Consider the following 23,138-nt stretch of genomic DNA (forward strand, 5'->3'; position numbering starts at 1 on the left):
TTTCAATAGGAAAGGTATTTTTTTAAAATGGATCATAGTTCATTGATGATGAGTCCATTCATGCATATACAACATTTTTGTATTTGCTAAACTGGGGGGAGATCTATGAGATCTGGAGATGACATTAAATTAGATGTGTAGCTAGAACCTAGAAGGCTGAATTAAAATTCAAAACAAACCTAATTTAAAAAATGAGCTGAAAATAAAATTATCAAAATTGACAGAGGAACAAAAAATATCTCTGTATAAATCTTATGCATATATTTTCGATGGGGGATACCTAACTGTAACAGAATTAGTGGAAAAAAGACCTTGGAATAAATATGGGAAAACATGGCAGTAAAAACCACATTTTATTATATTTTGGTCAGCCCTCACCACCAAGATTGTTTGAATCTCTAGTTATCACACCATCAGGCAATAAACAAGTTCATAAAAGGACAATAAAATATCAAGAATAATTGAATAAAGTATGGATATATTAGAACTTTTTAAATTTTGTATAGTGCTACAGTGCACATAAAATTCAGAAACTGTTTTTTTTTGTTATTCTAGAGTGCAAGAAATGAACAAACACCTTTACAGAAGGACAAATTCTGATTAAATAATAGAAATAGCTTCATAGCAGTAAAAATAGTTTAATGGTGGAATCAAAAGTTTTCCCAAAAGTTGATGGGTTCACTTCACTGCATATATTTAAATGGTTGCTAGATGTTGATCTTTCTGAAATATTTTCCTTTGGATTCCTGACCAAATGGTTGTATCCAATGACTTAACATTGATCACCCAATGGTCAAACTATTTTCTAAAGGACCAAAATGCAAGGCAAGAAACAATGGATGAAAATTAACCAAGGAGAAGAGCAACCCAGATTAAGAAGAAAATTTCTAATGATTAGAGCATTGGTTAGAGTAATGGAATGTCTTGACTTCAGAATTTGTGGGTGATCCATCAGTAGAGGCTTTCAAAAAGAGACTGGACAACCATTTGTCTGAAATGGCATAGGATCTCCTGCTTGAGCAGGTGGTTGGTCTAGAAGACCTCCAAGGTGCTTTCAACTCTATTATTCTATGTTCTAAATGATTGTTTTCAATTATATCAACTATGCAATATTGGCCATTTAGGCACTAAGCAAGATTGCAGGGATTTCAATCTTGTTTGAATTTTTAACTGCTGATAGGTATGCTCCACTTAGTACTATGAATTGGTATACCATACACATGGAAGATAGTTGGTGCAAATGGGTTTGAATGTTTTTGCTAATATTTTTTAGACAATATATTCTTTTTGTACATCTATTGATATACAGCAGTGGTGGGTTGCAGGCTGCAGACGGTACTGTTCTGGTACGGTGCTCCAGAGGGCCCACCCACCCGCCCATGTTCTTTACCTGTCTTTAAATTCTTCGGCGCTTCCGTGCACAGCGCATAAAGCACCTACGTGACAGTCCGCCGAGCAGCTGGAGTGTCATGGAGGCTTGTGGAGGTGTCGCTGGATGGTAAGAAGCATGTGTGCACTGTGGGCATTCATGTGGAGGATGTCATGCCCAATTGCAACTGTACTGGTTGCAACAGGATCCAGAACCCACCATTGATATACAGTGAATACACAATTTAAAACAGTCAAATGTGAGAGGAGGCAAAAGTCAATAAATTTCACTGGCTTTGAAAGTGAGTCTCACATATTTAGTATGAAAATATCATACTAAGGAAGTTTGAATAGAGATCAGTAAAATAAAATGAATTTCTTAATTCTCTTGCTGTCAAAACATCCAAAACTTTCATTACATTTTTCTTTTCTTGAAAATCTATCATACTTAAAAAATGTTTTATAATTTCATAGGCAGTTTGATTTAACTCTGCAATGTAATTTTATAATTACGTATCCTAACCTTCCTCTAATTTAAGGCATTTATATATACAAGCAAAACAAAAATTTAATCAATGTTTTGTGTTTGTGTGTTTGTGTGTGAGTACTTTTGATTGCCCTCTGCCTTCTTTCTGAGTCAGAATAGTAAACCTAACATAATTTAATCTGTTTCACTCCTACAAAGCATACAATTTGTCATATAGCATATCAGTTTTGGAGTGGAGGTAAATGTTATCCAATTTATAATTTAATCTCATTTAATAGTTAGCCATTAACCTGGTGCTGGGCACATTTATATGTTTCAACCACAATTTAATTTAAGTGATTGAGGGTAATGTCTGAATATCTTGCACAAATCCCATTTTGTTCACAGGCCATTGAATCAAAAGGGTGGGAATATCAATCTTGCTGTAGCTTTACTTGTATAACCACATCACTTGTGATGTGGTAGTGAAAAGCTATTGGGTGAAGAGATTGGTCATTTAGACATAGACAATGTTTAAAACATCACCTTTTTAAAGAAGAAGAAAAAATCATGAGATTGTGGCAACCTTTATTCCTGGATTCTTTTTTAAGGCTCTTGAGTTGTGGGAAAAAATAAGTTACAGATTTTATAAATTATGGTGCTTAGGTGAGTGAAGCATGTACTAGTCAATATATAAAGATGAGTCTGGCTTGGATTCATGAATAGGTAAATTTGAAACCAATTGCTAGTTCAGTTAATCTATCTCAGAATTTGTTTTAAATAAAAAAAACAATACGCTATTCTGAGTCCTTGAATTGCAACAGAAATCTAAAAAGAATATGGCATTATTTTGGTTTTAAAACAAAATTAGTTTGTTCTAAATTCCTTTGAAAACACCATTAAAGGCTTTGAAGTTCTTTATAGTCAAAACCTTATGGGATACAACTGGAAGAAAGCCAAAATGCACATTTATAAAGTGGTGGTGAAGCTTTCAAATCCTCTCAGAGACTGAAATGAACCAAATAGAAGTGATATAATAATTAAAATATTAATAGTTTTACTAGGATGCAACTCTCTTAAAATAATTGAGACTGAAGAATATGGAGAACTCTAAGGAATTGTAGTTCAGTGACTAAAATATTTTCTAAATCAATCTTTATTTGGTAAATTTTCAGGCATACTCTGCACTGAAGTAAGTAAATTACCTGTATGAGATTTGTTCAGGACTGCGAACAAAATTAGAACCTAAAAATTAAATTTTTATAGCTTGCCCTTTCTGTCTCTTTCCTTTCCCTAATAAAGACAGGATCTGAAAATGGTAAGGAGGCTACTCCCTTAAAAATAAATGTTGAAACCTCATAGAATAATGACTATTCCATTCAATATGTTGACTCCAAAAGTAAAAATATCAAGCATGATGTGTTTTAGTATGCCCATGTTTATTAATTAAGGCCAAGGAAAATCAGTGCAGCACACGTACAACTATGAATCTTATTTCATCATCTATTGATTGCAAGAAAGTTTCACGTTCTGTCATTCACCTCCCATGCCCCAATTTTATGTTCCAAGTTCTTTTACAAGGCAAGCCTTTCCAGATTAAGATTTATAGTTGTTTGGTATGCCACTTAATGCAATAAATGTGCATTCAGGTGAAGAGAAGAATTAAAAGACAACCAAAAAGAAATCTATTTGGTTTAGACAAGGTCACTGGTTTTAGAAGGATCAAGAAGTAACAAAGGAATCCAGTTCTTTCAAAATGAGATCATTTATTTTCAAGCAAAATTACCAATCCCTCCAAAATCTTACAATAAGGCGGATTGTTAGACGTTTTCCTCTCTTTCTCTTTCAGTTTCCTTTTTCTGTTCTTGTATTTTATAAGTCCCAGGATTGCCTGTTTTTAAGTTTAGAGATGTTTGTATCTTAATTATTTCTGTTTCTAAGGTCTCAATCAGAGCAAATGCAACTAAGAAGCAATTCTACAATTCCGCAGAGTAAATAACAACCTTGACCATGACTGTTCTATAATATGAGTAGTCATATAACAAGCTGGAAGGTCCCCTCTTGCTGTGGTCATTTATGGCACATTTCAGAAGGTCTGGCTGTAGAGCTGCTGCTCGCGCTCAACTTGAATTTATCTATCTAACCTGTAACACAGAACAGCTTGAGCTAGGCATTAAGCATCCCATTAACTTCCAATGTAAGTCCAGAAGCTTAAGGCCACCTTGCAGGCAAGAGATGGTTTCTAAATTGGATTTCTCAGTTCATTAAAGATGTAATAACTTCCTTAATACACATACCGGATTCAAAGAAACTACAGAAGAATGAAGGAGGTGTGGAAGAGCAAGATTTTTTAAAGCTTTTATTTTTATAAATATGAAGAGGTTTATTGACTAAAACTCTGGCTTCTTTAAATCCCAGCAACACCAAAACTTAAATTGATTTAAACCATCCACCCTATTATTATACTAAATTATTATGGAAGCAACTGAAATCTCTATATAGTTCTGATTCTGTATCCTATTCCTCTCCTCTTTTGTTCTTATTTCTCTTTATTATGCAATTTAGGTTAGGAATTTTATGTAGACCATTATAAAAATAATACATTGATGATTCAGTGATGAGATAAAATAGCAGCTTTCAAAATTTAATAGAATAACATTTCTTCCCATTCATGGAACATTAACTTCTGCTGGTAAAGGGGCGTCTGTAGCTGTATACAAAAAGGTACCTCATGATGAGCAAGTCATAGATAAGTCATAGATAAAAGAACAGACCTAACACGACCCATTAGAGAAGGCAACCATTAAAGCATTCAGTCAAGGTTATACTATTGCAATTTCATACAAAAAAACAAAACAATTGTCTAAAGTTTTTTTAAAAAATTATATATTGAAAAAAATATAGTTCACTTTCTGCATCTCATCAGTTTTTGGACTGATATAAATCTTTAGTCTATAGCATCATAAAAACTTGAATCTTCAACAATAACATGTTTTTATTACAGTGCACATGGCAACAGTATAGAAGAAAACGTGATAAATTGAATAAATGACTACTTGTAGCCTTAAACAAGCTAAACAATACTGCATTATACATCTTGCTACATCTGTCTTCAATAGATTTTACAAAGACTCCAGACTTTGAATTTTAATCTGAATAGTGTAATATTAATTCTTCATCAACAGATGATAACATTTAATTTTAGAAAAACTTGTGTTTGCTACTGTACATTTATTAGAGGATCGGGTCACTAATCCCATGGCCTTTGTTTCAAGACAGTCACTACAATTAAATCTGTACAATTAGGAAGGACTCTAGTCCTGGTGGTTTCTTGATAATTGGGGTCTGTATTTGTGTGTGTGTTTGTGTGTCTGTGTCTGTGTGGTCCTTCCTATGTTTCTTTCTCTGACCATTAAGTGACTGTGGGCTCCTCTATCTTTGATCATTTTGTAGCCTAGGAGGTGCCTCTTCTCCTTATACCTCAAGGTCACCCATATGTTCCTTTACAATATCCCATATATTGATGTATTATTGCATATTGGTCCACAGTGAAACTTTCTTTCAGTTAATACCTTAATATTTAGTGTTAGTAAGACAACTATACATGGTTATTTCCAAGCTGAAAAAGGTTAAACTATCTGTCTCATTTTCTTGATAGATATGGATGTTATTATTTTATCAATTATATTTGATTATAGATTATACTACACAGGTAATCCTTGTTTAAAAACAGTAGTTGGCACTGGAATTTCCATCCCTCGGTGATGCAGTTGTAAAATGCAATGCCATGTTACTGTGCTGCTTAGCTATGGCAATTTTAGTATTTCCAATTGTTGGCATTAAGTGAATGTCACACCATCATTAAGAGTGATAGTAATAGCACTTAGACTTATAATCTGCCCAGTGGTGGGTTCCGGATCCCGGTGCAACTGGTATGGTACAATGGGGCCAGACGTCTACCACATGAACATGTGCATGCATACTTACTGCCTGCAATGCTCTGCTACGCCTCTGTGATGTTCCAGCTGCTTGGTGGAACATCATGCACATGCCGTACAATCCGTACGCATGCACGGAAGCCACGAACAACTCAAATACTGGTAAGGAGCGTGGGCAGGTGAGTGAGCCCTCCGGAGTACTGGAACGGTACCTCGTGCTCCCGGCAGGTATCAGTATGTCCGTACTGGGGCGTACCAATCATAACCCACCACTGAACCTGCCTGAAAATACTTTACAGCAGACTCAGGACACTGTCAGCATATTTCCCCTAACAATTGGGATCCTCATTTACCGACTTCAGAAGGATGTAAGGCTGAGTCAACCTTGAGCCCATCAGTATTGAACTCCTGGCTAAGGGTGGAGTTTGTCTGCAATATTGCATTCTATCTCCTGTGCCATTAGGGCACTGTGATATAATGTGGTTATCAGTTGTGACCTCCTGTTGGCTTCTCCATTGATATTGCTTGTCAGAACCAACAGTTAAGGATACAAATGATAATCATGCGACTACCAGATGCTTCATGCCATAATTGTGAGCCAGTCACCAAGTGCTCAGATCATGATTATGTGATCAAGGACTCACTGCAGCAACCACAGCTATGCGAACCAGTAATAAATCTCATTTGTTCCATCATAACTTTGCATGGTTGATAAATGAGTGGATGTTAATTGAGGACTAACATTATTCTTCCCATAATATCACATCCATCTTTCAATCAATGGCTTAATGTAATCTATCACAAGTCAGTTCCTCCTAATGACTAGTCTTAAGCTACTTTCTCATAGTTTTAATTCACCCACTAAGTTCTGTTGGATTCTTATTATTTTTTGACCTTGGTTGTTTTCCTACAGACATTTAATTATCAGGCTACGTAACCTCAACACTGCATGGAAAAGTGAACTTTTCTGATTGTTTATACCTGTAGCAACTTGACCCACCAGTTTTAGTTGGAGTATAGTTTTTTTTCCTTGTATGTGATTTGACTAGGGTATTGCTTTTTTTCTGCTGGCTGCTTATCTGAATGTTGTTTGCTAAGGTAAATGTGCTTTTGGCTGTTTAAGTTTGTTTTCCAGACCTCTTACCCTTTTGGTAGCCCTTTTCTGATTTCACTTCAATTTGTCAATGGCCTTTTTGAACTCTGGTGCCCAGACACAGTATTCCAAATAGAATCTAATCAAGCGGAGGAGATATTGAAGCACTTACTTCTATATTTTGTGCTTTTGTTAATGTATCCTAAGATAGCAATTGCCCTTTTAGCAGATGCTCCAGGCATTTGCATTTTTTTTATTCATTTCAGTGGAAGATTTTAAAAAAGATGCATCTATGTTAAATTATTTTGAAAGCAATATTATTAAAAATGGGCTAGGTATGGGATGGGTTGAGAGACTGTGTCTCTCAAGTGACATTTTCTGTCCATCAGAAAAGAAACTGTATGATTCAATCCACTAGACATGGGACCCAGGAGGACGTCTTTACTGTTATTGCATCCATCTTAGAGAACATCATTCTCCTACCCCCAGGCCAGACTGGACCTCGATTTTGATGGCCTTCCAGAAGGGCCAGAAGATCTAGCTTTGCCTCTGGCCTGAAGATCAGAGTGGCATGGAACCCATGAATTGGCTGTACTGTTCTTGAATTATTGGCTTTCCCTGGTGATTGCATTTTATGTTTTTTTCTTGTTTTTAATCTTATATATTTTTCATGTAGTTGTTTTATTCTGTGTTTTGAGCCATTCACAGTAACAATACAAGATGGGTAACTATATAAATAAAATAAATAAATAGAATAAATCTTCAACCTTCTATACTCTATCCCTATCCAGAGGTGGGTTGCTAACCAGTTTGCACCGGTTTGGGCAAACCAGTAGTGGCAATTGTGACTGGGTCGCCAAACCGGTATGGACAGCAGGCTTGCCACACCCCTGAACTGGTTCCCCAGTTCCCCAGTCACTGTGGCATTTGTTTTGACATTTCTAATGTTCTGTGCATGTACAGATCTATTTACAGGCAACTGTTCATGCACGAAAGCACTAACGCTGGCAGAACATTCCCCCCATCCCTATCATAAGCCTATTTATGGGCTTATGAATCTATTCTCAAAGAGTGGAGTCCAAAAATAGGAAAGAAGCAAGAAGCAAGCAAGAGTTAAAAGAAATAAAAGCCAGCGAACAAACTGTTTTGATATATTTATAATGAAAAAATAAATTTGAATATTATGTCCTATTTATAATAAAATAACGTAGCCAGGTTTCTATAGTCAAAAATGTTTGCTTTCAGGGATTATCTCGGTCAGTTAACCTGTGTCTTAATTACACCATCAAGTAAAATAGTAAGGATTCATGTCTATGTAAGTTTTTAAAGTAAGCCTTATTATCTGAATGTGGCAGAAATAAGTGATTTTTTGTCTTTTTCCTGTATGTGTTAATATACAGTACTGTTACTCAACTGCTGAGAACCAGCATTATAAATATATTTAAAGCACCCTTTCTCTTAGTGCTTACTATAAAGCAATTTACATGAAAGTCTTCCCTAAATTCAGTGTCACAAAAAAGTAACTGGAAAAGATTGGCTGGACCAGAGTGAATGAGTCATGTTCTGTGGTCAAAAGAGGCCTTGAACTTGGATGTACCCAACTCAAACCCAATTCAGGATACGGACTCTCTTTTAAATTATTATGTGTGTAAAATAAAATAGAACAAATTAGTCAGAGGAACTTTCTATCAGTACAGGTTTGTAAATCTGAACTAAAATATTCTCTTCCTGGTTTTTGTTTATTTTTGTTTTTTGGGTTTGTTTTTTTGAGAGGAAGATAGATTTGGAGGTTTTGTTGTTCTTTTGAAACATAACTTTTTGGTGAGTACAGTTTACATTTGAGTCTCTTCTTATTTTTAACAATAATAACCCTGTGTGCAGGTAGTATTCAGCAGGTTCTGACCAGTTTTGGAGTACAGGTAGCAGAAATTTTGAGTAATTCAGAGAATACCATTTCTGGTCTGGTCCCCATCTATTATCCGCCTCCAGAGTCACAGCTGATCGGGAGGAAATGGGAATTTTGCAGTAATCGTCCTCTGGAGTGGGTGGGAACGGAGATTTTACAGTATCCCCTTCCATGCCCACCAAGTCATGCCCACCAAGCCACACCGACAGAACCGGTAGTAAAAAATGTTGAATCCCACCACTGCCTGTGTGACAGCTGGGCTAAGAGAGTATGAATGGCCCATAATCATGTCTATGGGAAAACTAAAATTTATGTTCTCCTTATATCTGGTCCAGCATATTAATTATTATACCAACTGGCTCTCTAATAAATGCATACTTAACATTCTGAGAAAAAAATGGCCAGGCTTCCACTGGTTTCTAATGGGAAAATTATACTATTATTTTTATGCTATTATTATCATACTATTAAGCCCTTAGAAGCAGAAGAATACTGACACTGACACCCCCCTAAATTCCACTAGAGGTATTATCTAGCCTTGTAACAAAATGTTTGGAAACCAACCCACAATCTAGAAGAATGAACCTCCACCATCATCCTATACCCAAGCTACAGATATTTGCCACTATCGCAAAACTATGCTATCACAGAATGGTATAAAAATGTATCTTCCATTGCTCCCTATTGTCCTTCTTAGCTGTTGAATGAAAGTTGTTGTTGTACATGTTTTGCATACATATTTTGACTAAAGCCACTAGACTTCCAGGATCAGAGTTTGAATAATCAATACTTTACACAATGGAACAGTAATATTAGATATCCTTCTTTGAAATAGATTTTTTAAACTATATTGGGAGGAGGGAAAGGCTGACAGGTGCACAATAAGTGCACAATAAATTAAAGCTATTGGTTACAAGATGTAAACTCTGATTATGTCTGATTCTAATATTTTGAATACTGAAATCCTAACCAAAATGTAAGGAAGGTTTTGTCCCTATTTTGAATCCTTTTATTCTCATTAAGTATGATTCTATATTTTAAAAAAAATGTAACAAGGTTTCAGTTAAATATAGGACATTTTAAAGATAAAAAATTAAAACAAAATGATGATCAGTCTAAAAATGTGTTTCCTGGATCAGCTTTAAGTGAGCTTTAAAATTAATTTGCATTATAAACAGCCTTGCAATGGTTCTTCAGTCCACATCTTACATGTGTTCAGAAGGCTGCTTTCATGCAAATGTGCTTATCCAAATGGATTAGATACACCATATACATTGCAACAACAGTCAAACCTACATCAAAAGTTTTTCTCTCTCTTGTGCTGGGGAATTTGGAATTAATGAGCCTCACTGTATATAATGAGCATGCAAAAAAAAATCCTCACATCAAGAGTAAATATATATGTTTTCTTTACTGCAGTCCATTAAGCATGCAGTTCTCGTGTCATTAATTTGCTCCTCAAGACAAGATCTGAAACAATAGTCTTTTAAAAGCATTAAGAGACAGCTGGTAAATGTGTTGAACACATCTGTTTGATGTGTTTGAGGTTAGCACCCTATTCTCAAGGTACTTGAAGTAAATGCACTTATTTGATAGCTAAGTCATCCCTCCATATAGTAAAAATTAACTGTTCTCTCTGACAAAGCACGGATCTATGATCAGCCTTCCCAAATGTATCGAAATCATTTCACATAACTTCATGTAAGAATTATTTCATTCATACATACATACATACATACATACATACATACAATTCTATTTTTACATTGGATTTCTTGGATAGATGATTTTTTAAATCTTAAACTGATATGTGTATGTTATAACAATAGACCATGGAGAAAGTTTATTTTTGTGTATCTGTTTTGCTCCATACAGCTCCAATTGTCATAAGAGAGTTGAGGTATTTTTGTAATTCAGGTTATTCTTGACTTACAACCACAGTTGTAAACCACAGAATGGCTTTTAAGTCAAGTTGGAACTGATTTCATGACAATTTTTACCAGTTGTTAAACAAATCTACCTTCTCCAGTGAGCTCCTTTTTTGCTGGAAATCAGCAAAACAGGTGGAAAACTGTGGTCATGTGACCACAGGATGCTGCAACTGATATAAATGCAAGATGGTTGAAAGAACCTGAAGTGTAACTGTATAACTGCAAAAGTGATGCAATGCCCATGTGTATTCAGGTCATAAGTTATTTTTTCCAAGGTTGTTGTAACTTTGAATTGTCATTAAAAGTATGGTCATAAGTCAAATAATTATTTTTGGGAGATAAAGAGAAGAGTACAATTTGATTAAACTCAGATTCCTCCCCTGTTTCCCTGATTGAAATTTCTCCTGAAAGATTTTTCACTAAGTTTTATAGAACTTATACACTTTTTTGTGTATATTTTTCTTTGATAAATCAAATTCTTTGATAATTTCAAATTATTTATAGACAATTTAATAAAACATCACCCTTTTCCCTTAACTAGATAAATATTATGTGTTGTGTAAGTGAGGGTATCCTGCTTCTGATACTGGTGTTGTGTAATTAGGAACCTGAATTTATTTATTAAGGAAAGGTTATGAACTATTGAAAATCTTTGGAAAGGTTATGAACCAGCCCAAAACTGTCCAAACAAAAAGTCACTCAAAATCAAAATGAGATTCTTCTTGTCACAAATTTCTTGATCCTCAAGTACCCACAACACTCTGATTTAAAACGTACATTGATTCTTGTTTTGTGCTCCTAAGCAGGACCTAAGTAAATCTTAGCTTCTGCTCAGCCTTGTTACTATTTTTGTTGCTTATGATATAAGGGAAGAGCTATGAGTTGAAATTAATCAAGCTATATTAAAGCCTGTTTCAGGAGATATTTCCAAAGCATTATATCAAGGTTTGATGATCCCCAGAAATTCCCTTTGTTTTGGGTTTAGCAACCGAGATTTTCTTTAAAGATTCTACTCAGTCCTGACTTTGACTATAAGTTAATGAGACAGATTCCTATCATACTTGTAAAATTGTCATCACACCTGACACATAAGAGCAGTAGTTACTTTTAATTATTTTCACCCTGAGTTTTCATTCACTCAGTTTAATTCAGTTTACCTGTTGCACAAAATGTGTTACAAAGTTGATAGATGAAGGGGTGACTGAGCAGATCATATACACATACCAGTACATACCAGTACACACACACACACACACACACACACACACCAACAACCATGTTATATCATGAAGCACACTTACTTTAATGAAAAAGATTACAGATAGCATTCTTATACATGTACCAACTCAGATTTAATGAAGTTTTTTGAATTAGTCCATCAAGTCTTCCAATAGCTTGGTTGTGTCTTTGTAAATTACCTGCCCAACTATTATGTATGTATAGAATAGCAAATCTAATGACAACTTCAAACACATTACTGTAATCAAATTATTTATACTGTATTTTGACCTATTCATCCAATAATAATTGTCTCTTCTATACAGACCAGAAGAGTAAAGGAATTGTGCCTTCCTTTGGCCATGTAATCTAAAGATGGATTACCAGTAGTAATTTTGAACAGGTGGGTGAGTGAGTATTCTGTCTTCAAAAAATAACTAATAGTCACTATAGCATATAAATGTCAGGGCTATATTAAAGGAGTGAACTGTGTATTACCATGTTTTATCTGAAGCTTCAGAATCCATTTCAAGGGAAGGAGGAGCCAACGATACGGACCTGCGGTCTCAATGTTCCGAGACCCTTAACGGTACTTTTGCCACTGGATGGTCCAATTGGACCTAAACCATCCTGTAGAGATGGTGAACAGGAAGAATATGTCGTGCTCAGCTCAGGGACACCACAAAGTCCCTGATCGATCCAAGAGAAGTTCTTCAAGGCAAAAACTCCAGCCCCAGGCTGATGAAGTTGGGACAGCTCCAGAATGGAAGGGAAGTGGAAAGAGAAAGTGTGTCCATCTGGTGAGGAAACTTTACTGTTTTGGAAAAGACTGCCCCCCCCAAAAATTTTTTTTTTAAAGTTAAATTAAATCCGAAAGCAGAACAAAATAAGCAGCGAAATTAACCTATACTGGATTGCTTTGGATAGTATGTTTCTATTTCTTTGTAACTTTACTTTGTGGATTGAAGTGCTTGCAACTTTTTTTTAAAGAAAACGGATCAGCTTTTCTTCTTCTATTTTTTTTAATCTAAGGATTAAAGTCTTCTTCTTTATTTCAACAAGGCCTTTCATTACTTGTTATTAATTCCATTTAAGAACTCTGTTTCTTTTAAGTTTGAAATAACATTAGAGAGTGGGAAGCAATATTGCCACTTGGAGGCTGGGGGCTTGAGTTTTGAAACAATGCACTTTCCCTTCTCCTTTTGATCTCATTGATGTTGTATCTCCAGGCATGGCAACTTATTTATAGAAAGTGATAAGAAGCAAGAGCACAAATTATTTTTACAGGTGCACTTTGAGAGTCTTACTGGCAGTGGGGGAGAAAAAGAAACAGAACCTTCTTTTTTGAAGATCATAAATGAACTTGCGTTTAAGCTAATTTAATATAAGAAACCTTGAAAACCAGAGTGGCAGTATCTATCAGCTTGCCAAAATGGCACAATATTCAAAAGAAACAATAACTTTGCAAAACATCTTGGCCGGAATTCAAAATTTATTAGAAAGAACAGAGAGAATTGAGAAGAAAATGGAAAAAAAATAGAGTTTATAACAGCAAAAAAAATGATGGGGTCAGAGTCCCAAAAATTGAAGGGGAAAATGAATATAAAGACAAGATTACATTACCAGTGGAGTGGACATGGTTAAAAGTGGAATAAGGGGAGAATGGAAATGGGAATTAGATCAACAGGAACTCTACCCCATATTTCAAGGCATGAAAGAAGGAAAAGAGGAAAAACAATGGATTTAAGGAGAGAAAATTTCTCAGAAGAACGATTGACAACCAAAAATAAGCTGATTAAAATAGCAGATGGAGGGCATCAAGATTACTTAAGTGATGCTACAAGCAACAAGCTGCGGAGAGAAGTTCACAAAAATTTTATTAAGGAAATAAATAGAAGGTCAGTTCCACAAATGACAAAATAAATAAGACTGTATTATTTCTGGAAGGATACAGGCTGATATATGAAAGTTGATAATAAAAATTAGTTAATTTTAGTAATTAGTGATTAGTAATTTAGTAATCTCTAGAGTGCTATGTTAAATAAATAATTGACAAGGATATTAAGATACATACATATGAGAGGAAATTTGATATAATTAGCGAATAAATTTATGTTAAATAATACCTATAACAATGAAATGATAAGGAATATAGTGAACGATATATATGTACTGGCTTAATAAAAGGAATTGGATATAAATTGTAAACAGAGATTTGGAAAGGAGGATTAGAAATCTTATTATCAGACATAATTAATTTTTACTTAGAACATGTGATAAAGAGATAATGTTGTTAGATGATATTAGAAATAATGAATGAAATGATACTATGTGGTTGTGTTTTTAATTTTGGACTATTTCATGCAAAAGGATGTTAAAACAACCACAGTCAAATGAGAAGAGTGGTATGTTGATAGTAAAGTATATAAAGATTTTTGATTTTAAATACATAAGGATTTGTAAGGATTTGTAAGGATTTGAATTATAAGTAATGACTGTGGAAGAGATGCATGGAAGTTATTTGTAGCCAATCGACACACTTCTACAATATAATTAGTGATTAGTAATTTAGTAATCTTTAGAGTGATATGTTAAATAAATAATTGATGATAACAAACTACACACATGTGTTGGTTTGAAGAGAGGAAAACCGATATAATTAGCGAATGAATTCCTATTAATAAATAACAATTATAATATTAACAATGAAATGACAAGGGATATAGTTAACTATATATATATATATATATATATATATATATATATATATATATATATATATATATATATATGTGTGTGTGTGTGTGTGTGTGTGTGTGTGTGTGTGTGTGTGTGTGTGTGTGTACTGGCTCAATAAAAGGAATTGGGATACAAATAGTAAACAATGACTTGGAATAACGGTTAGAAATTTTGTTATCAATCATAATTAATTCTTACTTAGAACATGTTATAAAGGTGTAATGTTAGTGGATGATATTACAAATAATTAATGAAATGTCATTATGTGGTTGTGTTTTTAATTTTGGATTTTTTCATGCAAAAGGACATTAAAACAATTATAGTCAAATGAGAATTGTAGGATGTTGATAGTAAGATATATAAAGATTTTTGATTTAAAATATAAAATGTGATACGAACTATAATGACTGTGGAAGAGATGCACGAAAGTTATTTGTAATCAATCAATACACTTCTACAATATGTAACAAAATATTATCTCCTTTTTTCCTTTGGGGTTGTGTTTTTCTGTTTAACAAAAAAAAAATCTTTTTTTTAAAGGATCCATTTCAATTCCATCTTGAGAGAAATAAAAATCTCTTTTTGTCCTGACAGATGATTTCCAGGTTCAACTTGTAAAATTGTAAGGCACAATATTATTTTTTGCTAAATAAATCATTCTTGATGAAAAAGAGAAAGTTTGCAAAAGAGATGCACTGTTAAGGACATAGTCTGCAAAAAGTAGTTGCCATTTCAGATGATTTCACAGTATATCCATTTCCATTCTGAATTAAACGAGTTTCGGTATTTACTCTGGCAAACAATATGCTAACAGTGGTTTGGCAATAAAAATATAATATGCTTTAGATGCTTGTCTCCAGGCTTACATCTCCTGTTATTAAGATAACATATTGGATTTAGCCTGGAGTTTCTATATCTCTTTCTCATCTTCAACAAACTCACTACTATGAAATTTCTATCACTAGAGGAAAAGATCCACTTCCTTTTTTTTACATCCAAAGACTCTATAAATGTTTAAATAATGTTAGTGCAGTGAACTGACATAATAACCTCATTTCACTTGCTATATTTTGTTCACAGATTTTTGTCCCCCTCTATATTTGTATTCACAGTGAGATAAATAATTCTATGTTGTGTCTTTTTTAAACATAAAGCTGACCTTACCTCTTGGACAAAAATGCTTAAAGTAGCATCACACAAATTTACCCCAGACTAGCAGTAATAATGACATAATTGTAATATGCAAATAGCAGTAATGATGTTAGGCTTATATTATGTGAATACAAAAAAATGATGATAGATTTATATTATGTAAATAGTATTATCCACATAAATGGCACTTAATGTCGTATTTTTTTAAAAAGCAGATAAGTCTGTGCCCTAAAAATCCTACATTTTAAAATTTGACAACAATGTTGATAATAGAAGATGAAGAGAAGATGAAGAGAGTAATAAAGATAATATGTTATTTTTTAAATATAAGATTTTTTCTAATTTAACAACTGTATTTTGAATGGTGCTTCAGCAAATGGGATTGAATCAAATCTCGAATTTAGTCCTTTTTAATTTAATTACTGATAAAGGGAAAGAGAAAGCTCAAAGGAGTAAAATAACATTTCATTTTAGAACAATTTTAATAAATGAATGTGTGGATAAAAAAAAGAATAGATGAAGGATTAACTTGATCCCCATGTGTGTACAGTCACAAACACTGAAATGCTAAAACAAAAAGAAAATTATCTGGAAAACAGTTTGATTTAGCACATAAGCTAAATATAAAAACATAAGGTTGTTGTAGGGAATATAAGAAGAGAAAGTTGTGTTAGATATGTTCGCTGCTGAGATTTATTTGTACTGATGATAAAGGTATGATATTAAATAAATAAATCATAAATAAACAAAAGACAAACATATAATACTATATATATTATAATAGTATATAATAATAAAGTATAATATAAAGTATAATATAATAATATATATAAATAACAAGCAAGCAAGCTCCCTGGTAACCAAGGATAACTCTCCATGAACAAATGGCAGGCTGGATTATGAGGATCTCTGGGAGTAAATTTATGATGGAATTTTAGTAATGTTTCCGATTCATCTTCCTGCTTTGGAATACAATGGGATGATATTACAATACAGTTAAACACATAAATTGAGCAGGACTATGGTTATTGTTAACTGAAGAAACTTCTCATGAATTTGATTATATTACCATTATTATAATTGTCAAGTCTTTGGAAATGAGGTATAGAAATGATTGCACACATAAATATTTCCCCTCTTCCTATCACAAGAAAAAAATAAATGCTTGAAACCTTCCTCTTTCCCCATTCCACCATTGTGGAACTCTTCTTCCCTCTGAAAATAAGGGAAGCAAACAGAGCAGGTGGGATAGATTGTGAAGGCAGATCTCCTTTGAGTTGAATTTGACTCCCAGGAACACATCCATGTACTTTTCTTGGCACAGTGTGAATATAGCTTACTGTTACCTTTTGCTGGATTTTTTTCCCTTTCCTAATCTACATCGGCATTTGCTGATATTGTATTTCTAGTACTAGTAGGTGAGTTAGTACTAGCTAGGTCTACCCCACTTCACTTCTGAGTCTTGACATAGTGAAACAGAAGCTGATGGCTATGTTTTCTCAAACTTCAAATTTTAGATGACAATTGTGGGCTTAATCTAAATTTAAAAAGAGTGTTAGTTGCACTGTACATAATTAATACAATTAATGGATTTGCCTCTTTGTTAGCCAGAAACTCAAACATATCAAATAATGTAAGAAAAATCATGTCTGGTTTAGTCCAGTGCTAGAATGTAAATGTTAGAAATATTAGGTTTTTTTCCTGATTCCCAATAAAAATATTTTATTGATTGCTAAACAAATAATGATTTGATGATATTAAATTTTTGAAAGCCTCACAGATAAAATGCTCCTGACTGACATAGAAAAGTGCTTAGTGGGCCATAATTCATCAATTCATTTGATCCTGGTTACCTGAACGGACATTATCAGTGATACATTTTAGTTTGACATTTTAGATTAGGAATTTATTACCATATTTTATATAGTATATAGGTGGGGTTTATCTAAAAAGTCAAGGAGAGAGAGACACATCCCATCACACTTCCTCACTAGCAGCTAATAGTCAAATAAGCAGGAAACAGGAAATATAAAAAAGCCACCAGTTCAACCTTAAGGTACATATATTCTCAATTATTGTTTATTCATGTGTGGCAGAGTCTTATGAATCCATCTGGGGAATGTCATATGCAAGGCATCTTTGCTAGCAGTAGCCTTTGCCAGGAGGGCATAAACTCTAGCCTGAATAAATTAAAGATGAAGATACTAAATGCTATGTCTTTCCAAAATCCTTGTCACTCTTTGTTTTATCTGTAACTTCCAAACCTTTTGAACAAAAGCAAATTCTCAGATTACCCTACTTCGACCTGCCACACTATTAGAAGATAACCAATGTTTATATTTTTTGATTAAAATGTTCCTAAGCCTATACAACAAGTGCTCAGATTTTTAAAATGTAAAATAAGGAACTAATTATTCAAAATATTTTTAATACTTCCTAAATATAAGCTCTAGAAACTAAAGAGGATTGGGTATTTGGAAGGATAATAATGGGAATTTCTATATGATGTTCTTTTAGTTTGGCTCTGTGTATAGTCAATGTTTGCTTCATGTGCTTTTTTCCTTTTTATTTCAACAGAAATTAATTAAACTAAGAGGTATTCTTTGCATAATTAATTCTAAGTTAAACTATGAGCACTGAACATTGTGTTTCATGCTATCAATTTTATTTAAACATGACATACATAATACTATCCCTACAATCTTCACTCTATGAAAAAACAAACTGCTTTAAACCTTAAAGATGTTGCAAACTACATAATTTAGAGAACAAACTTTCCCCCCTGCTCCCTATGAAGAGATCACAAGTCCAGAGAAGTATATTTCTTGCTTAATTTATTATGTTTATCATATACTATACTCAAATCTATCACATTCAGCAGATTTTTGGGGAAGGTATATGGATGTTGTGGGAAAAGGAGAAAGTAGTTTGTAGCAACTTAGTTGAATTACCACAAATCTTATAGAGTGGATCCAGACAGGGCTAACCGGAAGTTGACTTCTTTCAGAATTTGCATTGTGGTTAAAAGATAATATCTTGGGATACAAACCATTTATTAATTATGCGAGAAGCAGACAACGAAGTAAAAAAAAATGATGCATTAAATAAAAGTAAATGTATGAAACCAGATCATCTGCACCAGCATTTCATTAAAACGTTCTTCACTGAAATATTCTTGGAGAACTAGATTTCCTAATTTTGTTCATGCTCCATTTTTGTTTAAAATTCATTTCTCTTTTTAGATTCAGTAACTATCACATGGAATGTAACTTTCATTAATTATGTATCTGCTGGTAGTTTTTAATATAAAATGCTGTATTTTATATAATATCACATATAACATTTGATAATATAATGTTTTTTTTTAAAATGCTATCCTCTGGGCTATCTCACTCAGGTTCTGATTCCTAGACTGATTCAATCTGTGCTTTTTTGTTATTCCTATACCATAAAGGCAAATATAGTCTTTTGGTACTTAAGGTTCTCTTTGGTTCCTCAATGACTAATCCACACTGCACAAGGAGAAAGTAGAAAGTAAGGTCCCACACCTCAAGTTCAAATCAGTTATCAAAGGCGTGGAAATCTCAGTTTCCACTCCTAGTCTTTATATTTCTACATAAAAAGTGTATTTGTGTGGTGGTGGATACTTTGTACCAGGTCAACTATTGGACAAATAACTTCAGATGACCCACACTCCATCAAAGACCTAGAAGTACTCATTTCAAAAGATCTAATCCCTAGAGCTCACTGTAACAACATTGCCAAAAAGGTATTCAGAGTAGTCAACCTTATTTTACGTTTTTCTCTCTGGTAACACTATGCTGTTAACTAGGGCGTATAAAACCTTTGCCAGATCTATACTTGAATACGGCTCACCCACCTGGAACACACACTGCATTTTGGACTTTAAAACTTTAGAGAGGGTTCAGAGGTATTTTATATGAAGAGTACTCAACTCCTCCGCTCACAATAAATTCTGTATACAATCAGGCTTGAAATTTTAGGCCCGAATAACCTTCAACTACGTTGTCTATGTAATGACCTGAGCTTAGTGCACAAGATAATCTGTCATAATGTCCTACCTGTTAATGACTACTTTTAATTCAACTGCAATAACACAATAGCATCAATAGATGTAAACTAAATGTAATCCGTTCTAATCTTGATTGCAGGAAAAATGATTTCAGCAATAGAGTAGTAAATGTGTGGGACACCCTACCTGATCTTCTAACTCTCATACCTTTTACCTTAAACTGTCTACCATGGACCTTACACATTTCTTAAGAGGTCCCTAAGGGAGCATACCAGCATGCCTACCATCCCTGTCCTACTGTCCCCATTTATATATACTCTTTTTATGTGTTTATGGGTATGTTTTGCTTATTTATATCTATTTATCTGTGCCATTTTTTCATGTGTTTTCATACTTGTTTCCTTGTACTTGTTGACAAATAAATAAATAAAACTTAAATAAATAAATATATCTATCTGCTAATATTTGGAGCTTGAAGTTTCAAATAAATGAGTACTGTGCCTTTTAGTCTCATACATGCTTTTTGCTTTTTCAGAATGAACAGTTAGTTCTGTACTGTTCGTTGTTATGCAAATAGTGCTTTATTACTTTTTTCTTATTTTTAATCCCCTTTACCGAATGTAATAATTTATTTATCAACTCTCTCTCTGCATTCCATGTCTTTTCCCATTTGGAAGCATAAAGAGAGGGAAATAGGGCTTATTTTATTTATTTATCCCTTTTTTGTTGTAATCCTCCGCTCATTGCACAGAGCTATGGGGAATCCTACACTTTTCCAAATCTTTCTTCAGTTGATACAAAGATACACTATAGAAGGATCTTGGAAAAGAGAGCATTCCACTCACAATTCTTTAGATTTCAGCCATGGCTTTTGATAATATTTCCAATTGAACTTAACCAGTATAACAAATTTATTGTTTGTTTTTTTTTTAAAAAAAACCTTTGCCTTTTTAAAAATAAATATGTTTATCATGGTCATTTACAATAAACATTTATGGTATACTGTTACAAGGTTTTGATTATCTGCTAAAATTAGTTGCACACCGCACCAAGCTAATGGATATCAAGATGACAGAAGCCAATTCTGCCAAGTGTTTGACAGAGATTTAAAATGTATGCTGGCTATATTTCTTAAACCAGGAGTACATCCAACTACAACTGATATAATAAATCTTGTATTACATCCTTTTAAAGCTATCTTATGAAACACATGTGCATGTTATACATTGGAATAAGAGCTAATAGCCTCTTGATTTGCTCTGTGGTGGTACTGATGGTATTGGTTTTGACAGCACTTAGAAAAGAAAACAATTCTTTTTCTGCATTAGCTATTCCAATAAGGATCATTCTCCTCCTTTCCTTTAAAAGCTTTTAACTTGTAAAAAATAAATAGGAAGGCATTTCCATCCCCTGCATATTACTGATGATGTACCCAGAAACAAAATCAGTGGTTCTTTAACAGACAAAACTTAAGGGAATAACATCACCACACATGATTATAGTTATGCATCTGCATCTTCATGCAACCAAATATTTAGAAAATATTCACATAATTTACCAAGGGGAATACTGAAAAAGGGTTGAGACCGTCTCTAAGAGCCTTTCTCTCCACTGAATGCTGAATGTAAACGCACTTTTAGACTGTTCTTGGCTTCCCTGATGACAACTGAATACTAAATTATACACACATAAAATAAACTGACACATCACAGACATTTGGATGCCAGAATCATATTGCAAGTTCAAAGGCCTCTAGAATGGATCATTTAATCTGTATGCCCTCCAGCACTCCTGACTGGGGTTCTTTTCTTTGCCCAAAATAATGCCTTAAAATAAATACATTATTTTAGTTAATGAACTTTGGAGAGGTTGGAAGACAAGTGGAATTAGGATGTATGATATATGAACTTTATTTCTTCATCTTTATCTGGTATTCTAATAAAAAAACACACCAAAAATATATACGTATGTTCTGACTTCACTTTTAAAATAAAGACACTAGTTAAATGTTTATACACATTTTCTCTTCCATGAGAAAAAAAAGACAAAATTTTTGTCCATTAAATTTAACAAGCATGCTAAACCTTTTCCCTCATCACATACTTATCAGTGGACTTCTTTCATAAAAGAAAATCACTCTGAAAATTTCAGAGTGCTTTAATATACATACATACATACACATACATACACACACACACACACACACACACACACACACACACACACACACACACACACACACACACACACACACACACATATATATATATATATATATATATATATATATATATATATATATATATATATATATATATATAGTGTAGCAATAGTAATGGTTGGAAGCAAACAAACAAAAAAGTCATATTTGTCCTGTGTCAGTTTTCAATTATTGTAGCTATTTTTTTTTAAAAAAAGGTGCCATACAAGATGATCTGTTTCCTAGGAAATCATCTTAGACTATTCTATAATAGTGTCATAATTTTTACATTTATACCATGACAATCATGTACTTTTAGTAGTAAATAAAAATCTAAAACTTTATGGTATAAAATAAAGCATCCATGGTACAAAGACTAAATCAAAATTAAATATAGAAGCAATCTAAAAATGAGACCGAAGAAACAAAAGTTTTACGAGATGGTACAACCTTAATACTAATCATAAAAAAAAACCCTAATATTCCTCCTTGAAGAAGCCTTGAGATATTTACATGTGAAATAAACGGCATTTTCAAAGTTTTAGAACTGCTTGATTTTTCTTGGGAAACTTTGCCTTCTGTGAGAATTTTTTTCCATTAAAAAAAGCAGAAATACATGACTTTTTGGATAATGTACCATGGAAATAAAATTTAACTTTCATTTTCCCTCCAAATCCCTTTGAATATGTATGTTGACATTTTTGAGATTTTCTTCCATTGGTGTTAAAAGAATAAAACCATTTGGTCAGATGAGATTAATGTTGTACTGTCTTTAAGCAAATATTGCTGCCAGTTCAAGTAAGAAACTCACCTTAAATATCAAATCCTTTTTCCCATAGCGAAGCTCCTTCAGTTGGGCTTGAATCTTTTTTGACTGTAAGCAGAGGATAATATATTAATCTTTTAAGTAATGTAATACTGCTTCATTTACAGAGTTTTAAATATAAAGTTCAAGCAATATGAAAAATGTATCCTGAGATTTTGCTGCGGGGGACGGAAACTGCTGAATTATTACATTTTTGGGGTACACATACACCCACACTCACAATAAATACATAAAGTTCAGGACAGAAAATAATCCTAAAATCCCACAG

General features: G+C 33.4%; 1 protein-coding gene across 1 annotated transcript in view; it reads right to left on the bottom strand.

Annotated features, from left to right (window-relative positions):
• Positions 1-23,138, bottom strand: part of LUZP2 (leucine zipper protein 2) — a 372,060-nt gene that overhangs the window by 62,132 nt on the left and 286,790 nt on the right. Inside the window, 1 exon segment of the mRNA XM_032227123.1 lies at positions 22,856-22,918. Coding sequence (XP_032083014.1) covers positions 22,856-22,918 — 63 coding nt within the window.

This window comes from Thamnophis elegans, chromosome 1, assembly GCF_009769535.1.
Source record: "Thamnophis elegans isolate rThaEle1 chromosome 1, rThaEle1.pri, whole genome shotgun sequence".
NCBI lineage: Eukaryota > Metazoa > Chordata > Lepidosauria > Squamata > Colubridae > Thamnophis > Thamnophis elegans.